The sequence below is a fragment of the Ictidomys tridecemlineatus genome, chromosome 1 (genome assembly GCF_052094955.1).
Source record: "Ictidomys tridecemlineatus isolate mIctTri1 chromosome 1, mIctTri1.hap1, whole genome shotgun sequence".
NCBI classification, from domain to species: domain Eukaryota; kingdom Metazoa; phylum Chordata; class Mammalia; order Rodentia; family Sciuridae; genus Ictidomys; species Ictidomys tridecemlineatus.
The window spans coordinates 134619701-134636026 of NC_135477.1; the positions used below are offsets into that span (position 1 = coordinate 134619701).

Genomic DNA, 16326 nt, shown 5'->3' on the forward strand with positions numbered 1-16326 from the left:
CCTCTGGCTACAGGGAACTCATCCCCGTTCAAGGCATCCCAGTTCACTCTTGGTCCCCTCTGGTCATTTAGAGTTCTTCTTTATAATGATTGGACTGTCATTTCTGCTTGAGTATTTAATCTAGATTTAGCCCTTCTGGCTGCATAGACTTGCTCTACCAAATGACAAATCTTTAAACATCTGAGTTCACACTTGTGTCCTGTTCTCTCCACCTAATCTCTGAGGTTTATGCTGCAGACTAGTATCCCTGGTCCTTTAGTAACGGATATAGACATGAACAGCTCCTCATACTCTCAGATACTATCCTCTACCCATGCACCAGATTGTCATCTTTTCACTGAACCCACGAAGGTTTAGGGAAGGTGCTTCCAGCAAGTAAATTTACCTTATGCATTCTAAAGACTGTTTTTGCTCTTTGCTATCAAGTTAACTGTTTCTTTTTTTTCTTTTTTAAGGCTACATTTTTTTTTAATCTTTCCAGAGAGAACTTCTAATTTAGTCTTAAAACCTGGCCCCAGTGGAAGGCAATTGTAGATAATTATTATCAGCTGCTGGCTTAGCCTATGAATTATTCATTGGTTGTGTTTTCTTTCCAGTTGGACTTGTTTGGAGATGCAAGATTATTTGACTCTTTGTGAAGATTAAGCCTGCTGAGATAGCTGGGGGGTCCCTCCCTGGATTGAAACCCAGAATGCTTTTTCCATGGCAGCCAGGCCAACCATCCAGACTCCTAAATCTGATTCTGGGGACAGGGTGCTTCCCCATGTGAGGAAACCTGACAGTGAAGGAGAAACTTTGAAGATTCAAAAGACTGTGAAATGTTTCCATCTTGCTGCTAAACCAGGTCCAACTTAGTAAAAAGAATTTATTGATTTTCATGATCTTTGATAGTTTCTAGGGGGATTTTAAAATCCAACCATCAATTTGGAAGTTGCTGTACATGCAAACATATAGGAGTTTTTGTAGAAATCATCTATTGGTGAAATAATATCGTATACTTGGGAAACAGAGAAGCAAAATTTTTTAAAAAGCATTTTTTTCTGTTACTTGAATTTTTTGAAATTACAGTCAGTTGATAATTGGGGAGATGATCTTGATGGGAGGTGGAAGGAAGGAAATGGAGGATGAGATAGGGTAGGGAAAAGGAGGAAGGGAAGAAAAAAAAAGGAAAAGAGCAAATAAAGTAGAATGTCTAAAAAATTCCAGGTAGCCACTGGGTCCTTAACTACTTTCTTTTATGTACTCTGAGACCTGTACTATAGTTCTATATTTTGTAATTAGCTGATCAAAAGTTAGACAATTCTTATGTAACAGAAATACATTGTTCTGGGAAGAAAGACAAATTTCTGGTTTATATTTCAAGTGTATTCTAGTTGACTTATTGTAGTTACCTGCTCCAAAGAGAATGGGACAGAAAATAGATCCTTCCATGCTTCCATAAGATAGAAAGTGATTCTGATCTACGCTAATAATCACAGCTAGGCTACTTAGTATTTCAGGGGTGTATCATGAATTCCGTTCTTGATGAATTCAGCATCTGTATCTCTGTGAGGATTCCTCTTTGAATGCCCAGTGTGAAAGGCACAGGTAGAACCTGGAGGAACCCAATATTGAGAAAGGTGGCTTACTGTGCCTAGAATTGTGCAAATAATATGATTTAGTTGAACTCCTGCTTTCCTTCCGGGAATTTGAATTTGGGGTAGGCAGTAGTTGCCTATGTGATTTAAAAATCTTGACTTTCTCCAGTGAGGGTTCCAATTTTTCCACCTGCTCACAAACACATAATTTTTGTCTTTTCACATATAGCTGTTCTAGTGGGCATGAAATAATAATATCTCATTTTAATTTTGTAATGACTAATGATATTTAGTTCAATGTTGCCTCTTATTGCCCATTTACATATTCTCTTTGATGAAAAAGCAATCCAAATCCTTGCTCATTTTGAACATTAAGATCCAGTATACAGCATATATAAAGATTTCTTACAACTCCTAAGAAATCTTTATATATGCTGTATACTAGATCTTAATCAGAGGAATTATTTATGAATATTTTCTTCCATTTTGTGCGTTGTCTTTCACTTTTTTGATGTTTTCTTGTATTTAATTTTGATGATGTCCAATTTATTTGCTATTGCTTTTGTCACTAATGCTTTTGGTGTCATATCTAAGTATCATACCAGATTTTAATCATCTCACTTTAGGAGGTCTATATCTTTCAGCCCAATTTCATTACTCCATACATAATGGAAGGAAGTTGAAGGTGAGAGGAACTGGAATACAGTGAAGTTGAAAGGCCATAGGATTTAGAGTCTTAATATTGAGTCCAATTATTCTGTTATTGGAATTGGGAACTTAATCTTTCCAAGCTTCAGTTTTCTATCTAGAAAGTGAGGAAATAATAGTTCTCACTTTATAAGGTTTTTGTGAAAGTTTTGGACTAGCTCTTTTGAAATAGCTTAAGAGGAGACATTTAATAAATATCTGGTTGTTGTCATTTTTATTAAGATATTGTGTAACTGGGCTGGACCTAATCAAAAATTGCTCAACAGATAAAGTTATTGTTCTGTTCCTAACAGTACATTTCTGAAAGGCTGCTGAAATTATGTAAAACTGTACCATTACTTATGGTCATATAGTCTTCTGGCACCATCAAAAAACCTGAGAGGCACACAGAAAAATGATTTTATTTCTTTGGGTTTCAGCAAAAATCAATGCTAATGCTCTTTGGGATCTAAAGAAGAATCCTGGCCCCCCAAAATCTGTGGAGTCAGCATAACTGAACATTTTATCATGCTGTGTTGTTATCTATTGTTAATTAATGACCATTTATAGAACTACATGGAAAATAACAAAACTCCTTCCCTGTCAATTAGATACAGTACTTTAAGAAAGGTCATTTGATAATGTCAGTTAAATATTTACCATTCTTTATAGTAATACTTCAGCACTTCCACACAAATGTCCCCAGTCATTTGGTATCCATAAGAATAGAAATAGGGTAGGGCCACAATAAAACAAACTATTCTATTATTGTAAACCTAGATATTGGTGAAAGTTCAAAGTCAAATCATCTTCTCAGTTTAACCTGCTCTACTGTGTCAAGTAGACTAATAAGTAAGGAGAGACCTTCCAGTAAAGACATACTCATTAATCTATAGTAGAGACCGTTCTGCAAGTTTGGTTCAAAAAACTCCATCTAACATTTTGCCACTTTATTCACCAACAAAAGTAAACCTTGGTCAGGAATTGAAGTACTAAATATTTTCCAATGTGGACAATCTAACAAATATTAAAAACTTCTTTAAAAAAACACACAATAATCTGATGCTGTGAAACATTTACCTTAAGCCACGGTTTTCTATTTTAGTCATTCCTATCTTAATTTGCAATCCGAAGAAACCATTTAGAGACTCTAAGAGAAGACTAAAGGACACCTGAGGCGGATACAAAGATGAGTAACATAGTCTCTTCCATCCAAAATGTGGTGATTTAGTACGTGATCTAGGAGAGTGAGAACAGTCTTCAGTCATGACCCAAGCTGATGAAGCGATTTGTGAAATGACAGCCCAAGGGAGAAATCAGCAGCCTGGCCGAGAAACCCGTGCTCTAACTCCTGTTCTGAGCTACTTGTCAACTCACATGGGAATCATCGGTGGAGTGGCTTTTGGATTTCTAGAAGCTCTAGTTCTTCAAAACTCCCCCAATACAATAATACAATACAATAATGTAGGTAAATAAAAGAGTCAATAGTTTTCCTTTTCTTTTTTAACAAGGAGAAGAAGATAATATCATTTTTGTCTATGATTTGCTGTAAAATAAAATTTTACATTGAAAATATATGATTTAGTGTGCTGAATTATTTGGTTTATATGATATATGATAATAATATGAATGTTCCCCTTCCCAATAAGTTGTGAATCTGTAGGGGAATAATGTTGTTTCCATGTTTTCCAGTAAGAAATCATTTTGGAAATAACCTTTCATAGTGTAATAATAACTTTTTTTTTATAGGTTTGTTAAACAACCTGTTAGTGAATATCATCCCATTTACTAGAATGACGTTCTGATTATAATAGTTAGTTGGTCTTGGTTAACAGTTGTAATAGGGCCTTGAGCTTATACAGTACAGTATGGGGGACTTCTTTAAGAAAAAAAATACAAAATTAGGTGCAAATAGTGAATATTGAATTAGTAGAGGCATTTTCAAATGATAGCTGTTGAAGTTTCAGCTTCATTAGTTTCACAGTAAATCTGCCACTTTGGATAGCAACTAAATACAATTTCTAAAAAATACCACAAGAATAAAATAATCCCTGAAAAAAATTCACTTTTTTCCCCTTTGAAGAAAATTTCTTGTTTGATTCCTTTCATCCCTTCTCTTTTCTTTCTCCATTGTCTGGAAAAATCCTGTTCACAATGAATCTCTCCATCTGTGAGATGAAGAGAGAAGTTACTGATTTGCTCCAGGAAGCCGAAGCCTGTTAGAGCAGGGCTGGTTCTTTCCATTTATGCTCTCAGTGTACAAATTTGGAGAAAGATTATTTTGTGTACACACATGGAGAACTTTCACTTCCTAGTGTCTTTATTCTTATTTTGCAAGGGGAGAAACTTAAGGTCAGAGACATTTAAAACTAAGCCACAGTATAAACACTCAAATTCCCGAGAACAAAGCATCATTATTTAACCTCATCCAATAGCAATGTTGGAAAAATCTATCATTTTTGACATGAGATAGACTTGACCATTGGAACTTCTCTTTTTTTCTAGAAATAATCAATTTTTGTTTTCCAGAAAAGCTGTAATTTCGAGAAACTCACTTAGCTCAGCATTGGTAGTTTAATTTTTTTCCCCTTTAATTTCATGTTTCTTTAAGGTCATCACGATATGAACTTCAGCCATATGAAAGGAATAAAATAGTTTAACAGCTGTTAAACTTCTTCAAGTTTGGCTCTTATAAGTCTTCATGGTTTCTACTGGTATTCAAAGATACAAAAGAAAATAATTCTTTTAGCTTCATGTAATGTTTCTTCCCTGTTTTTGGCTCTTACTAAGTTATGAAAGAATGTATAGAGATAAGAAAACTTTAAGAAAACTTTAGAATTTGCCGTAGGGTTGTATGGATAATGATTTCCAACTGTATGTCTTTAGCAATAATTCACCTATCTTAGATGTAGTCATAATAATGGACAGCAATTATTGAGTGCCTCCTACTTTCCAGAAACCAGAATCATCCACACCTAATCTTCAAAATAATCCAACAAGTTGGGTGTTATTAACCCTGTCTCACAAATGAGAAAACAGAGGTTTAGAAAGATTAGATAACTGAACTAAGGTGACACATCAGAGGCAGTTATAATTCAAATACAGATCTGAGTAGCTCCAAGGCTAATTCCCTTTCACCATGCACCATCTTTCAGGTTAAAAATACTTGGTGGTTTTTATGTCATCCCACAGCTGTTGTGGTGACCAGCCAAGAAGATGTCCCCATCATCTCCCCTCCTGCTGCTCTCATCCTTTGTATAGTCCCTTTCCACATGGAATACACAGGGCAGACCTTCATGACCAACAGGATAGTTAAAAAAAAAAAGGGCATATCAGACACTGGTTTTCATATGGTTATCTCATGTATCACTTGCTCTAGGAGATGCCATCTGCGAGTTGTAAGGAGATCAAACAACTTTCTATTCACATGGAGAGAAACTAAGGCCTCCTGCAGACACCAGCACAAACCCACTGGGTGTGTGAATGAGTCACCTTGTAAACGCATGCTCCAGCCTCAGCCAAGTCTTGGGAGGATTGTAACCTTGGCCAATAGCTGACAGCTACCACATGAGAGGGTGCGAGCCACACAGGTACCTAGCCAAATTGCTCCCAATATCCACAGATACTGTGTGTGTGAGAGATAACAAGTGCTTGCTGTCTAAGAGGCTGAGTTTTGGCATAAAGTGCTGTGAAACAATCAACAGTTCACACAGACTTTGTCAGCTGTTCCTACTCAGTTTGGAACGTGCTTCCGTGGTGAGTTCATGTTCATGTCACGAAAGGATTTGGAGCTTGGATTTGCCTTTGCATGTCGAATAGGACCGAGTCATGCAAGGATCAGTGGACAAAACTTCGGTAGTGATGATGAGGAAAATAAATATACTTTGCCCAGTAGAAAGATTGGCCTGTAGAAAGAACAGCTGCTAATCTAGCTTCTATAGTAACTGGACATGATTTCTAAAAGGAATGCAGATAGTATGATATTACTCCTGGATGGTGTTTTGTTTATGACTCAAGACAAAATTAGGCTTTTGCATTCTTCTTTACTCTTTGAGAAAAGTGTATCTGGATTCTACCTCATCTCCTCCAACCTCCCTGGCCCCTCTGCTCCAGAGACCTGTTTCTTTCAGCAACTTGAAGTGTACTTTCTTTTCCACAGAGATAGCAAATGCTATTTTTTTTTTAACACAGGATTCTGTCTCTCCCTCTTCCTCTCTTCCAGTCACTCCCCTTTGCCTAAGGTTCAGATCTCTTTCATTTCATGTTTTAGGAATGTTTCATGACTTTTAGGGACTGGCTGTCTCTCCTTGTCTCATGAGCCCTGTGCTCTGTATTCTTAAGATACAAGACATCAGGATCCTTTAACGCTATCTTCTTCTAACTACAAGTAACATAAGGTCCTGGACCCCTCTTATTTTATTCACTGCTGGATCTCTAGTGCCTTATTACACAACAGAAACTTGTTGACTAACTGTTGTTTGAGGAAAATATTATTTCAGGCAGAGAAAATAAGAACAGAGGTATGAAGATATAAAATCGTGGCATGTGTGATTATTTATTATATTAAAAACTGATGTTTTATTGAAGTAAATGCCTACTTAGTTCATATTTAATTTAGTTCAATTTTACAGTAAAATCATTTTTTTAAACTTTGATTAAGTCAATATGAAATTCATTATAATTAAATTTGCACTTAAATTTATAGAAATAGAAATTTCATCCTATATTGCTTCTGGTAGACTTTTGTTGTTGTTGTTATGTAATTGTAATTCTCCCTTCTTTTCTCCCCAATTCCAAGGATAAAACATTTGAGAATACAGAGAGTCAAATGCCAATTCAGATCCAATGATAAATTCCTGTGGGGCCCTGACAGGGCCTGGACTATAAGTCAGAGGGTTTGAGGTGTCATTTGACTTTGCCACTCGCTGTTCTCCTTGGACTGGGCAAATTAAGGACTTGTGTGCCCTGTGTGTTCCTCTGAGCACCATCCTCTCAGGGGTGAGGTCTGCAGCAACCCCAGCGAGGGGTAACTCGGGGGAACCCCTCCTTTACCTGTCCCCCTTATAGCATTCATTCACCTAACATTTATTGTTGTCTGCTTTTTTCTGGGAACTGTGCTGCGTGATTGGTTAGAAACCAAAGGCAGCACAGTGAGAAAGAACAGCAAATATTTATAAGAAGTATAATTCAAGAGGTGTTGAATGATAGACGGGAAGTAAACAAAAGGCACACTGTGAACACAGGGGGAGGGAGAGTAATGTCGGGATGGCTTCCTGAAGGCAGTGACAACAGCTCAGAATTTACTGCGTCAGAGTGTTGTAGGCAAAGAAGGAAGTGTATAGTCCTTGCAGTAGTGTGCGTGGCTAAGAGCAGACTTCTGGGCAGGGGGAAGGCAAGAGATGTGACCAGGGAGCTGACCAAGGCACAAAGCGTCCCCCTCAGAGACCAGAGGACCCCTCTGTGAGATAAGTGAACACACCCATAGTGCTTCACCATTCCTACTTCAGGTTCTTTCCTCTGCACAGGGCCTCGTGGGGCCTGAGGCCTGGTCACAGCACATGGTCTGCCCCCATGGGGCTATTGGAAGGAATAAAAAAAGGTTTCCTTTCCTCCAGGATCACCCTGGCAGCTGGTAGTTTTTTACATTAGGCAAGATTTATTTTGTAGTACTAAGAATTTGAAATGTGCAGCTCATTTCTAGATCTAAGTGTTGGAACATGGGGACAAACAGGAAGCATGCTGTGGAAAATGGCAGTTTGGAGATTTATGGTAATAATTTAATTTTCCGAGTGCAGGCACATTGTCTGCCTTCTTTTTGGTATCTGTGTCAGTCACCAACAGAGACTGAAGCCTCTGAAAACAGAAGCTGAGTCTTCAACTAGTTACTCACAACAGTCTCTTCTCAACATAGTTTCTTCTTTGTGCTGGGTTCTGGGATATAGAGGAATGGATATATTCTTAGTCCCTAGGAGCTCCGGGTGATGAATGAATATATTATATTCCTCTGTGCCCCCCCCCACTGTCTTTTAATAACAAAAATTGGTATTAGAACAACTGCTGTGCCAAGCACTTCAGATATTTTCTCATTTAATAGTCTTCATAATCCTAAGACTATCCCCAAATCACAACTGAAGAAAGTGAGGCACAGAGAGAATGCAAATCTCGTAAGTGACAAAAACCAGATGTAGATCAGGTAGTGCTCCTTACACGGATTATAGAAAGCATTCCAGGCTATTCAATGAAATTGCCTACCCTTCAAAATTACTTATAGCAAATAAATAGCAAATTGCTTTTTACAGAATACAGATGGTCCCTTACAATTTTTCTACTTTATGATGGTGTGAAGTATGGTACAAACTGTACTTCAGATTTTTATTTTTTCCACCGCTGCGGTATGTGTTATAATACTTTCAATGCTAGGCAGTGCCATAGAGCTATAGCTCCAGTCAATCACATAAGCATGGGCACATAACCACTGACACGCTACAGTATAATGTATTGTCGAGCTATAATGTTTAGTAGGTGAGGCATATCAAATGCTTTTTCAACTTAGGATCTTTTCAACTTAGATTGGAAACAATGTGTACACTTGATTGGAAACAACTAGAATCACGGATGAGTTCATATAGGATTAGGAATCCCAGTTACATTTTCTTAACCTTTCTTCCAACAATACTGTACCTACTTAACCCAGTGTCCCCCTCAGGCTCTAAAAATGACTTAGATGAGATGAAAAAAAAAAAAAAAAAAACAGAATGGAATGAACTTTGAAGACAGATTTGACTTTTTGACTTTTGGAAATAGCCCAAATAATTTGAAACCAAGCCAAGTAAATCAATTGGTAAACGAAGTTGAAAAGGCCCCTTTGATCATGTGTCTGGTTCTGTATTCACCCCTGAACTAATTTTGTTGGTTTAATTTTGTCATACTTCAATGACAGAAAACTTCTTTCCTTTTTCTGTTACTTGCTCTTTATCTAAGCATCTACCATAGTGAAAAGCCACCGAGGTTTGTAAAGTCATGTTTGTGAAAAATTTCCATAGATGACACCGTGCAAATAGTAGAAATAATTAATACTATTGCTGGATTTTATATAAGCACTCATTTGTCACTTTTGTACTTCCTGGCAAAGCTCCCAATTTGCCCTTATGTAGCTCCATGCTAGATCTCCTGGATAATCACATTGGAGGCAGCTCCTAGAATTTTCCATTTAATTATATTTGCCTGGTTTTGGTTTTTTAAATACAAAGCCTAACTAAATAATAAGTAAATAAAGATGAAGCTATGTAAGTCCACTAGATTAATATTTTTTAAATCTGCATAAGAAAAAGGTTTTAATGAAAGACTATAGATTGAATTAATCTAAAATAAATTTCGATGTGGTCTTAAAATTTCATTAGAAAATGAGTAAAAGATTAGAGCACAGATTATTAAATTATGTTTTTTTCTTTTTAAAAACAATTTTAGATGGTCTGAAAATTTTAGTGTAGTCAAAACTGCTCAGACCAGGCACGATGGCTCATGCCTGTAATCCCAGTGACTTGGGAGGCTGAGGCAGGAGGATCTGGAGTTCAAAGCCAGCCTCAGCAACAATGAAGAGCTAAGCAACTCAGTGAGACCCTGTCTCTAAATAAAATACAAAATAGGGCTGGGGATGTGGCTTAGTGATCTAGTGCCCCTGAGTTTAATACCCAGTACTGCAACACCCCCCTGCAAAAACAAACAAACAAACAAAAAACCCCAACAACAACAACAACAACAAAAATGCTCAAAACCTTTCTGTAAAATTGATTTCCCCATAAATAGTTTCAAACTGCCAAAAATGAAAGACTGATCACAGGCGTCACTTTTAAGCCAGCACTTATTCCACCTGGGAGTTTGTCCCCTGCTGTCCATTCCTTCTCTCAGCCTTGCAAAGTACATAGCCTGCATCAGATTCTGTACACAAAAAAAGCTCAGATCTGTGGTAGAACAGAGGCCTAGGAGCACTTATTATTAGGGACAGGTGCACCTTTGTGGGCCTGAAGCTTATATAAATTTAAGGTCTTCTGTAAGAAAAATTATGAATAAAAGATTTAGGTATGAAAGTGAATATTTCATTTAGAATGAGGAAAGAAATCAAATCATTAACCTGAAAAAACTGACCAACTTCACAAACATTTCCAAATCCAGACAAATAATGCAATAACTCTCTGACATGCTTTCTAATATTTCCTTATACTTTTTAGCTGACATTCATTGACCACTTTGTATGGCAACAATTTTGTACTATTTTTAGTCAAGAGAATAGAAGATAATTTAATCTTTCCCTACAAAAAAGACTTACTTTTTCATTGATAGGTTAGTTAGACTTTTGTTTTTCAATTTCAAACTCATTCTTGAGTGTCATGTTAATCTATGTGACACACATGGATCCAATGGCTGTTTTTAGTATTACTTTATAGAATTTTGGAAAGTTCTATTATGTACAAGTACCATTGAAAAAGAAAGTAAAAGTGTAAGATTGGCTACTTATAATTATACCAGCTGCATTATTGAGTACATAGTCCTTATGGGAGAGAACTGCTATTGCGATTAGACCATAATGAGAACAGAGTCCACCTCTTAGAACTTATACATCTAAAGATTGGAAGAAATTCCCAGAACCTAGCTTCTAGCTTCGTACATTTCAAACCTTGTTTCTATTCTACTACCTTCATGTTTCCAATGCACATCACCTGTGGAGAGATGTCATGATGATACCTCTGATGTCACTAAGCAGAGTAGCTTAGTAAGAGGTTCCTACACCAGCAATGTTATGTGTACCTAGAAATGAAGGCAAATCACTTAAATATATTTCTCTAATCCCTAACTCCAAAAAACTTCCCTTAGATTAGGATGCTACAGGGCTGGGGGCAGGGGGAGGGAGGGACTAGAGTGGAGAGAAGTAGCAATCATAATTGCACTTAAAATATTATTTGCAAATTTACTGACCTGTATGACTATATGAGCATATCACTAGGGATCCTCCTGTGGCCTTGGAAGGGCAAATGAGGGTACAAGATAAAGCTGCAATGGTTTTGTGAAAAACACATCCCTATGGTAGGACATTTTAGTGAGTAGTTAATTTAGGACATGGTATCAACCAAAAGCCTGCTAACTCAGAGCTGCAGGAAGTTGTACTAGACCTTTCAGGAAGTGCATCTGGAAAGATGAGTAAGAGTTTTTGAGGCCGTCATGGGGAAGAGTGGGATTCTGTCATGTTCAAAAGCCTAGTAGCACAGAACATGTGTACTGAGAAGAGCTTATCTGCTTTGTATAAGTGAAGGGTCTGGTGAAGTTTGAGAAGACTGCAGGTCCTTTCTCTCCTGGAAATAACAGCTTCTGAGGACTTCTACTGGAAACATCTAATGAGAGGCCTAGTCCTCTGCACCCAATCTCCTCATTGTAACTTCCACAGGCTGTTTCACTGTGTCCTGGCACCCTGGCTACCCCTGAGTCAGCCTGCTCCTCACTTTTGTATCTGAAGTTCTGCGGCATTCTCAGGTCCTGCCACCCAGACTTGCCCATGCATTGAAATATGCCCTTAGAAAACCTCCATCAGAAGGAAACTTTTTAATAAACCCTGAAATGTTAACAGCACCCCCCTTAAAATCAGAAACAAAACGAAAATGCCTGGAATTGTTAGTTATATTCAATGTTCTGATAGGGTTTCTTGCTTGTGTAATAGAGCAAAAATGATTTTAAAGGAGTAAAGATCAGAAGGGCATAAACAAATTTTTATTAATTCAAATGATATCATTATCTACAAAAGGAAGCATCTTAGAGTCCACAGATTATTAAAATTAATAAAAATATCTATCAAGGTTGTTGAATACAAGATCAAGTTAGAAATCCAATTATATTTTTGTACAACATCAATAAAATAAAATGCTATAAAATATATGTACAATAGCAATAAAGGTATAAAGCACCTAGAAATAAATCTAATGAGCAACAGACAAGAGCTTTGTGTAGAATATTTGAAAACTTTATTAAAGGACATTAAAGAAGGCCTTAATAAATGGAGAGGTATACCATGTTTATGAATAGACATATTTCTACTGTAATGATGCTGTTTCCTCAAAGTGAGCAATTGATTCAATACAATTTCAAGTAAAGTTTTTACTTGACAAGCGGATCCTAAAATTCAAGTTGAAGAGCAAAGGATCAAGAGTGTCCAAATGCTTCTAAATCAAATAAGGGGTCTTATCTTGCCAGATTTTTTTCAAATTATAAAGTGACAATAATTAAGAATGTAATGTATGACAGAGCTGACATTGCAGATTCATAGAAAAAAGTCTATTCAATAAGTAATGTAGAACAATTCATTATCTATTTAAAAAATTAAATTATGCCCTAACTCATAACAGAAGCAAAAATTAATCCCAGATGTAAAAAAAGATCTCTTTTGAAAAGAAGACATACTATTAGAAGAAGATGCATAAGACAATTCCTTATGGTATCAGGGTAGGGAGGGATTTTTTTTTTAAAACACAAAGTGCAAACCATAAAAAAAATAAATACTAAATTAAAAATAAGGTTTAGGACATAACAGAGCATGAAAAGACGAATTCATATATTGGAAAAACATTTTACTACAACCTATATTACTAACAAAAAGTCACTGTTTGGAGTATTTTAAAAACTGTTAAGAAGAAAAGATAGTGACTCTTCCTTTCCAAAAGAAGGAGGAAGAAGGAACCACAATGATGAATAAACATGTTGAAACAATGACCCTCCTGTTATTCATAAGAGAAATGCACATTAAAGTCATATTTCACAATTTCCAGATGGGAAAACATTAAAAAGGCAGACGATTCAAATGCTGTTGAGGCAGCAGTATGAGGTAATGTGACCCACAGAGTTTAGAGCATGATTTGATGTTAATGAGGAGAGTTAATCGTGACCTTAAGCAATGATAAGCATATTCCTCTCCTGGGTGTGTACCTGAGAGACACTGAAGTACAAGAATGCCAGGAGACACCGACAAGACGTGGCATTGCTTGAATGAGCCAAAAACTGGAAACAACCCAGAGGGAGAACTGAGCGTCCTGCTAAAGTGAACATCCCATCACTCCTCTTCTAACCCTGGATGGCTTCCCATCATAACTATAGAGTAGAATGCTAACCCACTAGGCACCACTCTTCCCAGACTCAAGATCCTGCACACCTCAGAACATCATGCCCCTTCCCAGTGTTTTCATGACTGGCTCTTTTCATCATCTAGCTAGACCTACGTATTACTTCATTGGAAAATCTCTACTTAATGATTTCATTTAAATTAGTTCTCCTATCTTCTATCTCAGCTTTGATTTGTTCCCTATATGCTAATTTTTGAACTATGTATTGATGTTGCATTATGTATTGATTTATATATATATTTTGCCCGTCTCTGACATTAAACTAGTAACCACCATGAGGGCAGGTGTTTGTCTTAATTGTGATTGAATCCCCTGCGTCTCCCACATAGCTGGGCATGTAATAGTTACTCAATACATCTTTGTTGAATTGAATGATTAAATAAAAATATTGCATAAATTCTACCCATGCTCCTTTAGTTTGTTGATCTGAGCTCTAGTTCATGGAAAGAATAATGGATACTAAAACAGCCACATAAATTCTAGCCATTTATTTTGAAGCTAAAGGTAAGTGTTTAGTTGGTCTTATTTTTGATCTTAAAAATTTGAACAATTCCAAATTATCTTCAGTGATTTTATATACAAAATATTTAATAGATTTGTCACTTAGACTAAAAGGTCTCCAATGTCTAAAGTATTTGGAGAAAATTTTAGGTTGGTTCCAATACATTTTAAAATAGCACTTGTAAATGCTAAGATGGAGATCTGATGTTGAATGCATGAATATGCAGGTGACATGGGCCTGGGATCTTCCTGAAAGAAGTTTGCATTTAAGTTGATACAGATTTTTTATTTTTATTCTATTTATTTTTGATTGATAATTATAAAAGTTATACTTATTTAACTTGCATTTTATATGTATTTATTTGCTGACATATTTTAATTTGATTTATTTTTCCTGGTTATAGCTTGTGCCCAAAGAGAAGTTTGCATGACAGTCTATTTCAGAGACAGGTTAAGCAGACAAAACATGTGAGAAATACTTGGAGTTCAGCAAAATATGTTTTACATTTTCAGTCATAAGAATTGTACTCTTGTTCAAACAACCACTAATGCAAGTGAAATAAAGCCTTTTTAATGATAGAAAAATTAAGCTATCTAGAAAATAGATATATTAATCAACAATTTGCATAAATTCTTGGTCTATGAAACTTTTTAAAATTATTGAATTTGTTTTCATAATTGAACATTCTGACTTGTAAATGCCATTAAATAAGCTGGGATTTCTTTGTTTTTAATTTTATTTTTAAATGTTATAACTTATTTATTTTTTGTGGTCCTAGGGATTGAACCCAAGGCCTCCTGGGTACGAAACAAGTACTCTATAATTTCAACCCTTGAAAGAATCTAAAGCAATGTTGTGTAAGTGATTTTGAATGATTAAAGAAGAAAATAAATGATCATGTCTAACCTTTGACCTCCTGGCATGGTATTATCTAAAAGTAAAGTTTGGGTGTGGAGATTATTTCTTTGCTTTCATTTGAGAAATTTACACTAAAGTTCAATGAGAAACTTCTTATATTTAAGCTTCCCCCTTTACTTGATTTCTACATTTTATAAGTTGCTAGAGAATTATTGAGACAGAATGAATAGAGTTTATAATTAATTGAATTTTTATTAAAATATGTATTTGTAAAGTGTCAGAGTGATACTGATATGGATATTAATATTTGCAGCTCAACAGGGTATGTTCTGAATCTGTCCAAAGCTGGCTATAAATCACTATACTGTAAATCATTGAACTACATTATAGCTAATACTATTTTAATATTTAATTTAGAAAGGAAAAAAGAGAGCAATTGTCTTATATTTTAAAATTGCTACTTAATATATTTTAGTCATAATTCATGTAATTTTTGACACCAAACTAGGCTGTTGGTCTAACTCTCTGGCTTCACTTCCTGTGAACCTGACATTAAGTGAAGAATTGAGGAATTTCCCGTAACCAGTTATCTAGTACCAACAAAATACACAAGAAGGCACTAAATGATTTCCTTAGCAGTGGTGACAGTTCTATTTGCTCAATTCATTTTTCCTTCTTTTTGTGCCCCATCAAATTCACTGGCCGGGATGCCTCGCTATGCCTTCTCTTTCCTTTTGACTGGCTGTTACCTCAGGGAAAGAGGAAAGAGCCCTCCAACTGCCACTTGTTGGGTGGCTGAGACCACTCTGGGTACTTACAGGATGGCCAGGTCCAGGTTGTACCCACCTGAGAAACACGGATCCGGGGCTGTCCGTGGAGCTGTGCGAGGTCCCTGCACTGGCCTTCTTTGGGCTGCCAGGAATCTCAAACTGGAACACCGTGTCATTGGAAGACAACCTTTTCTTCACCATTGTAAGCTTGTCCACCAGTAAATCAAGAAATTAGCTCAAAAGCTCATTTCCAGATCTCCCAAATAGAGTGAAAGACTTTGCTTTCGGCTCTGCACAGTTCCTGTGTCTCGGGAACCTCCTCGCCTGACTTCTAATCTAGCTGAGTTTTTTTTTTTTTTTTTTTTTTAAGTTAATGAGTAACATATCAGTATGATGTGGGTGGTTTTCTTCCTACTGACATTTGCTCTAAAAGAGAAGTACATGTGTTTGGGAAATTTTGTTTTCAGTTTATTAAAATGAACACCACTAAATTGGTGGACTTAGACAAATGAGCCTACAGAAAAGAAAACACTTAAACAAAGAAAAAACAAAGAGGAGCAGAGACTGGCAGCATCTAGATATTAAAAGCAGGATGCTTTTGCTAATCACTGAGCTTGACCAACAGGGTGAGGAATGTGGCTGTGCTTCATGACTACACAGGCAGGAAGTAGCCAGCCCACTGTGTGTGTCGCACCTCACGCTTGTCAAGATGCACCTGAGGTTCAAGGCTGTGTTCTTTGGTCCTTGGGATGTAAAGGTTCTGGAATTCT

General features: G+C 36.5%; 1 protein-coding gene across 2 annotated transcripts in view; it reads right to left on the reverse strand.

Moving 5' to 3' along the window:
* The window catches only part of Gramd2b (GRAM domain containing 2B), a 104371-nt gene extending 88483 nt beyond the window's left edge, over positions 1 to 15888 (reverse strand). The window contains exon 1 of one of the 2 annotated variants that reach the window (XM_078048193.1): positions 15633 to 15888. In XM_078048193.1, coding sequence (XP_077904319.1) covers positions 15633 to 15757 — 125 coding nt within the window. In that variant the 5' untranslated portion in view covers positions 15758 to 15888. The remainder of the gene's footprint in view (positions 1 to 15632) is intronic. The other variant, XM_078048189.1, reaches the window with a different exon arrangement.
* Between the last annotated feature and the right edge of the window lie 438 nt (positions 15889 to 16326).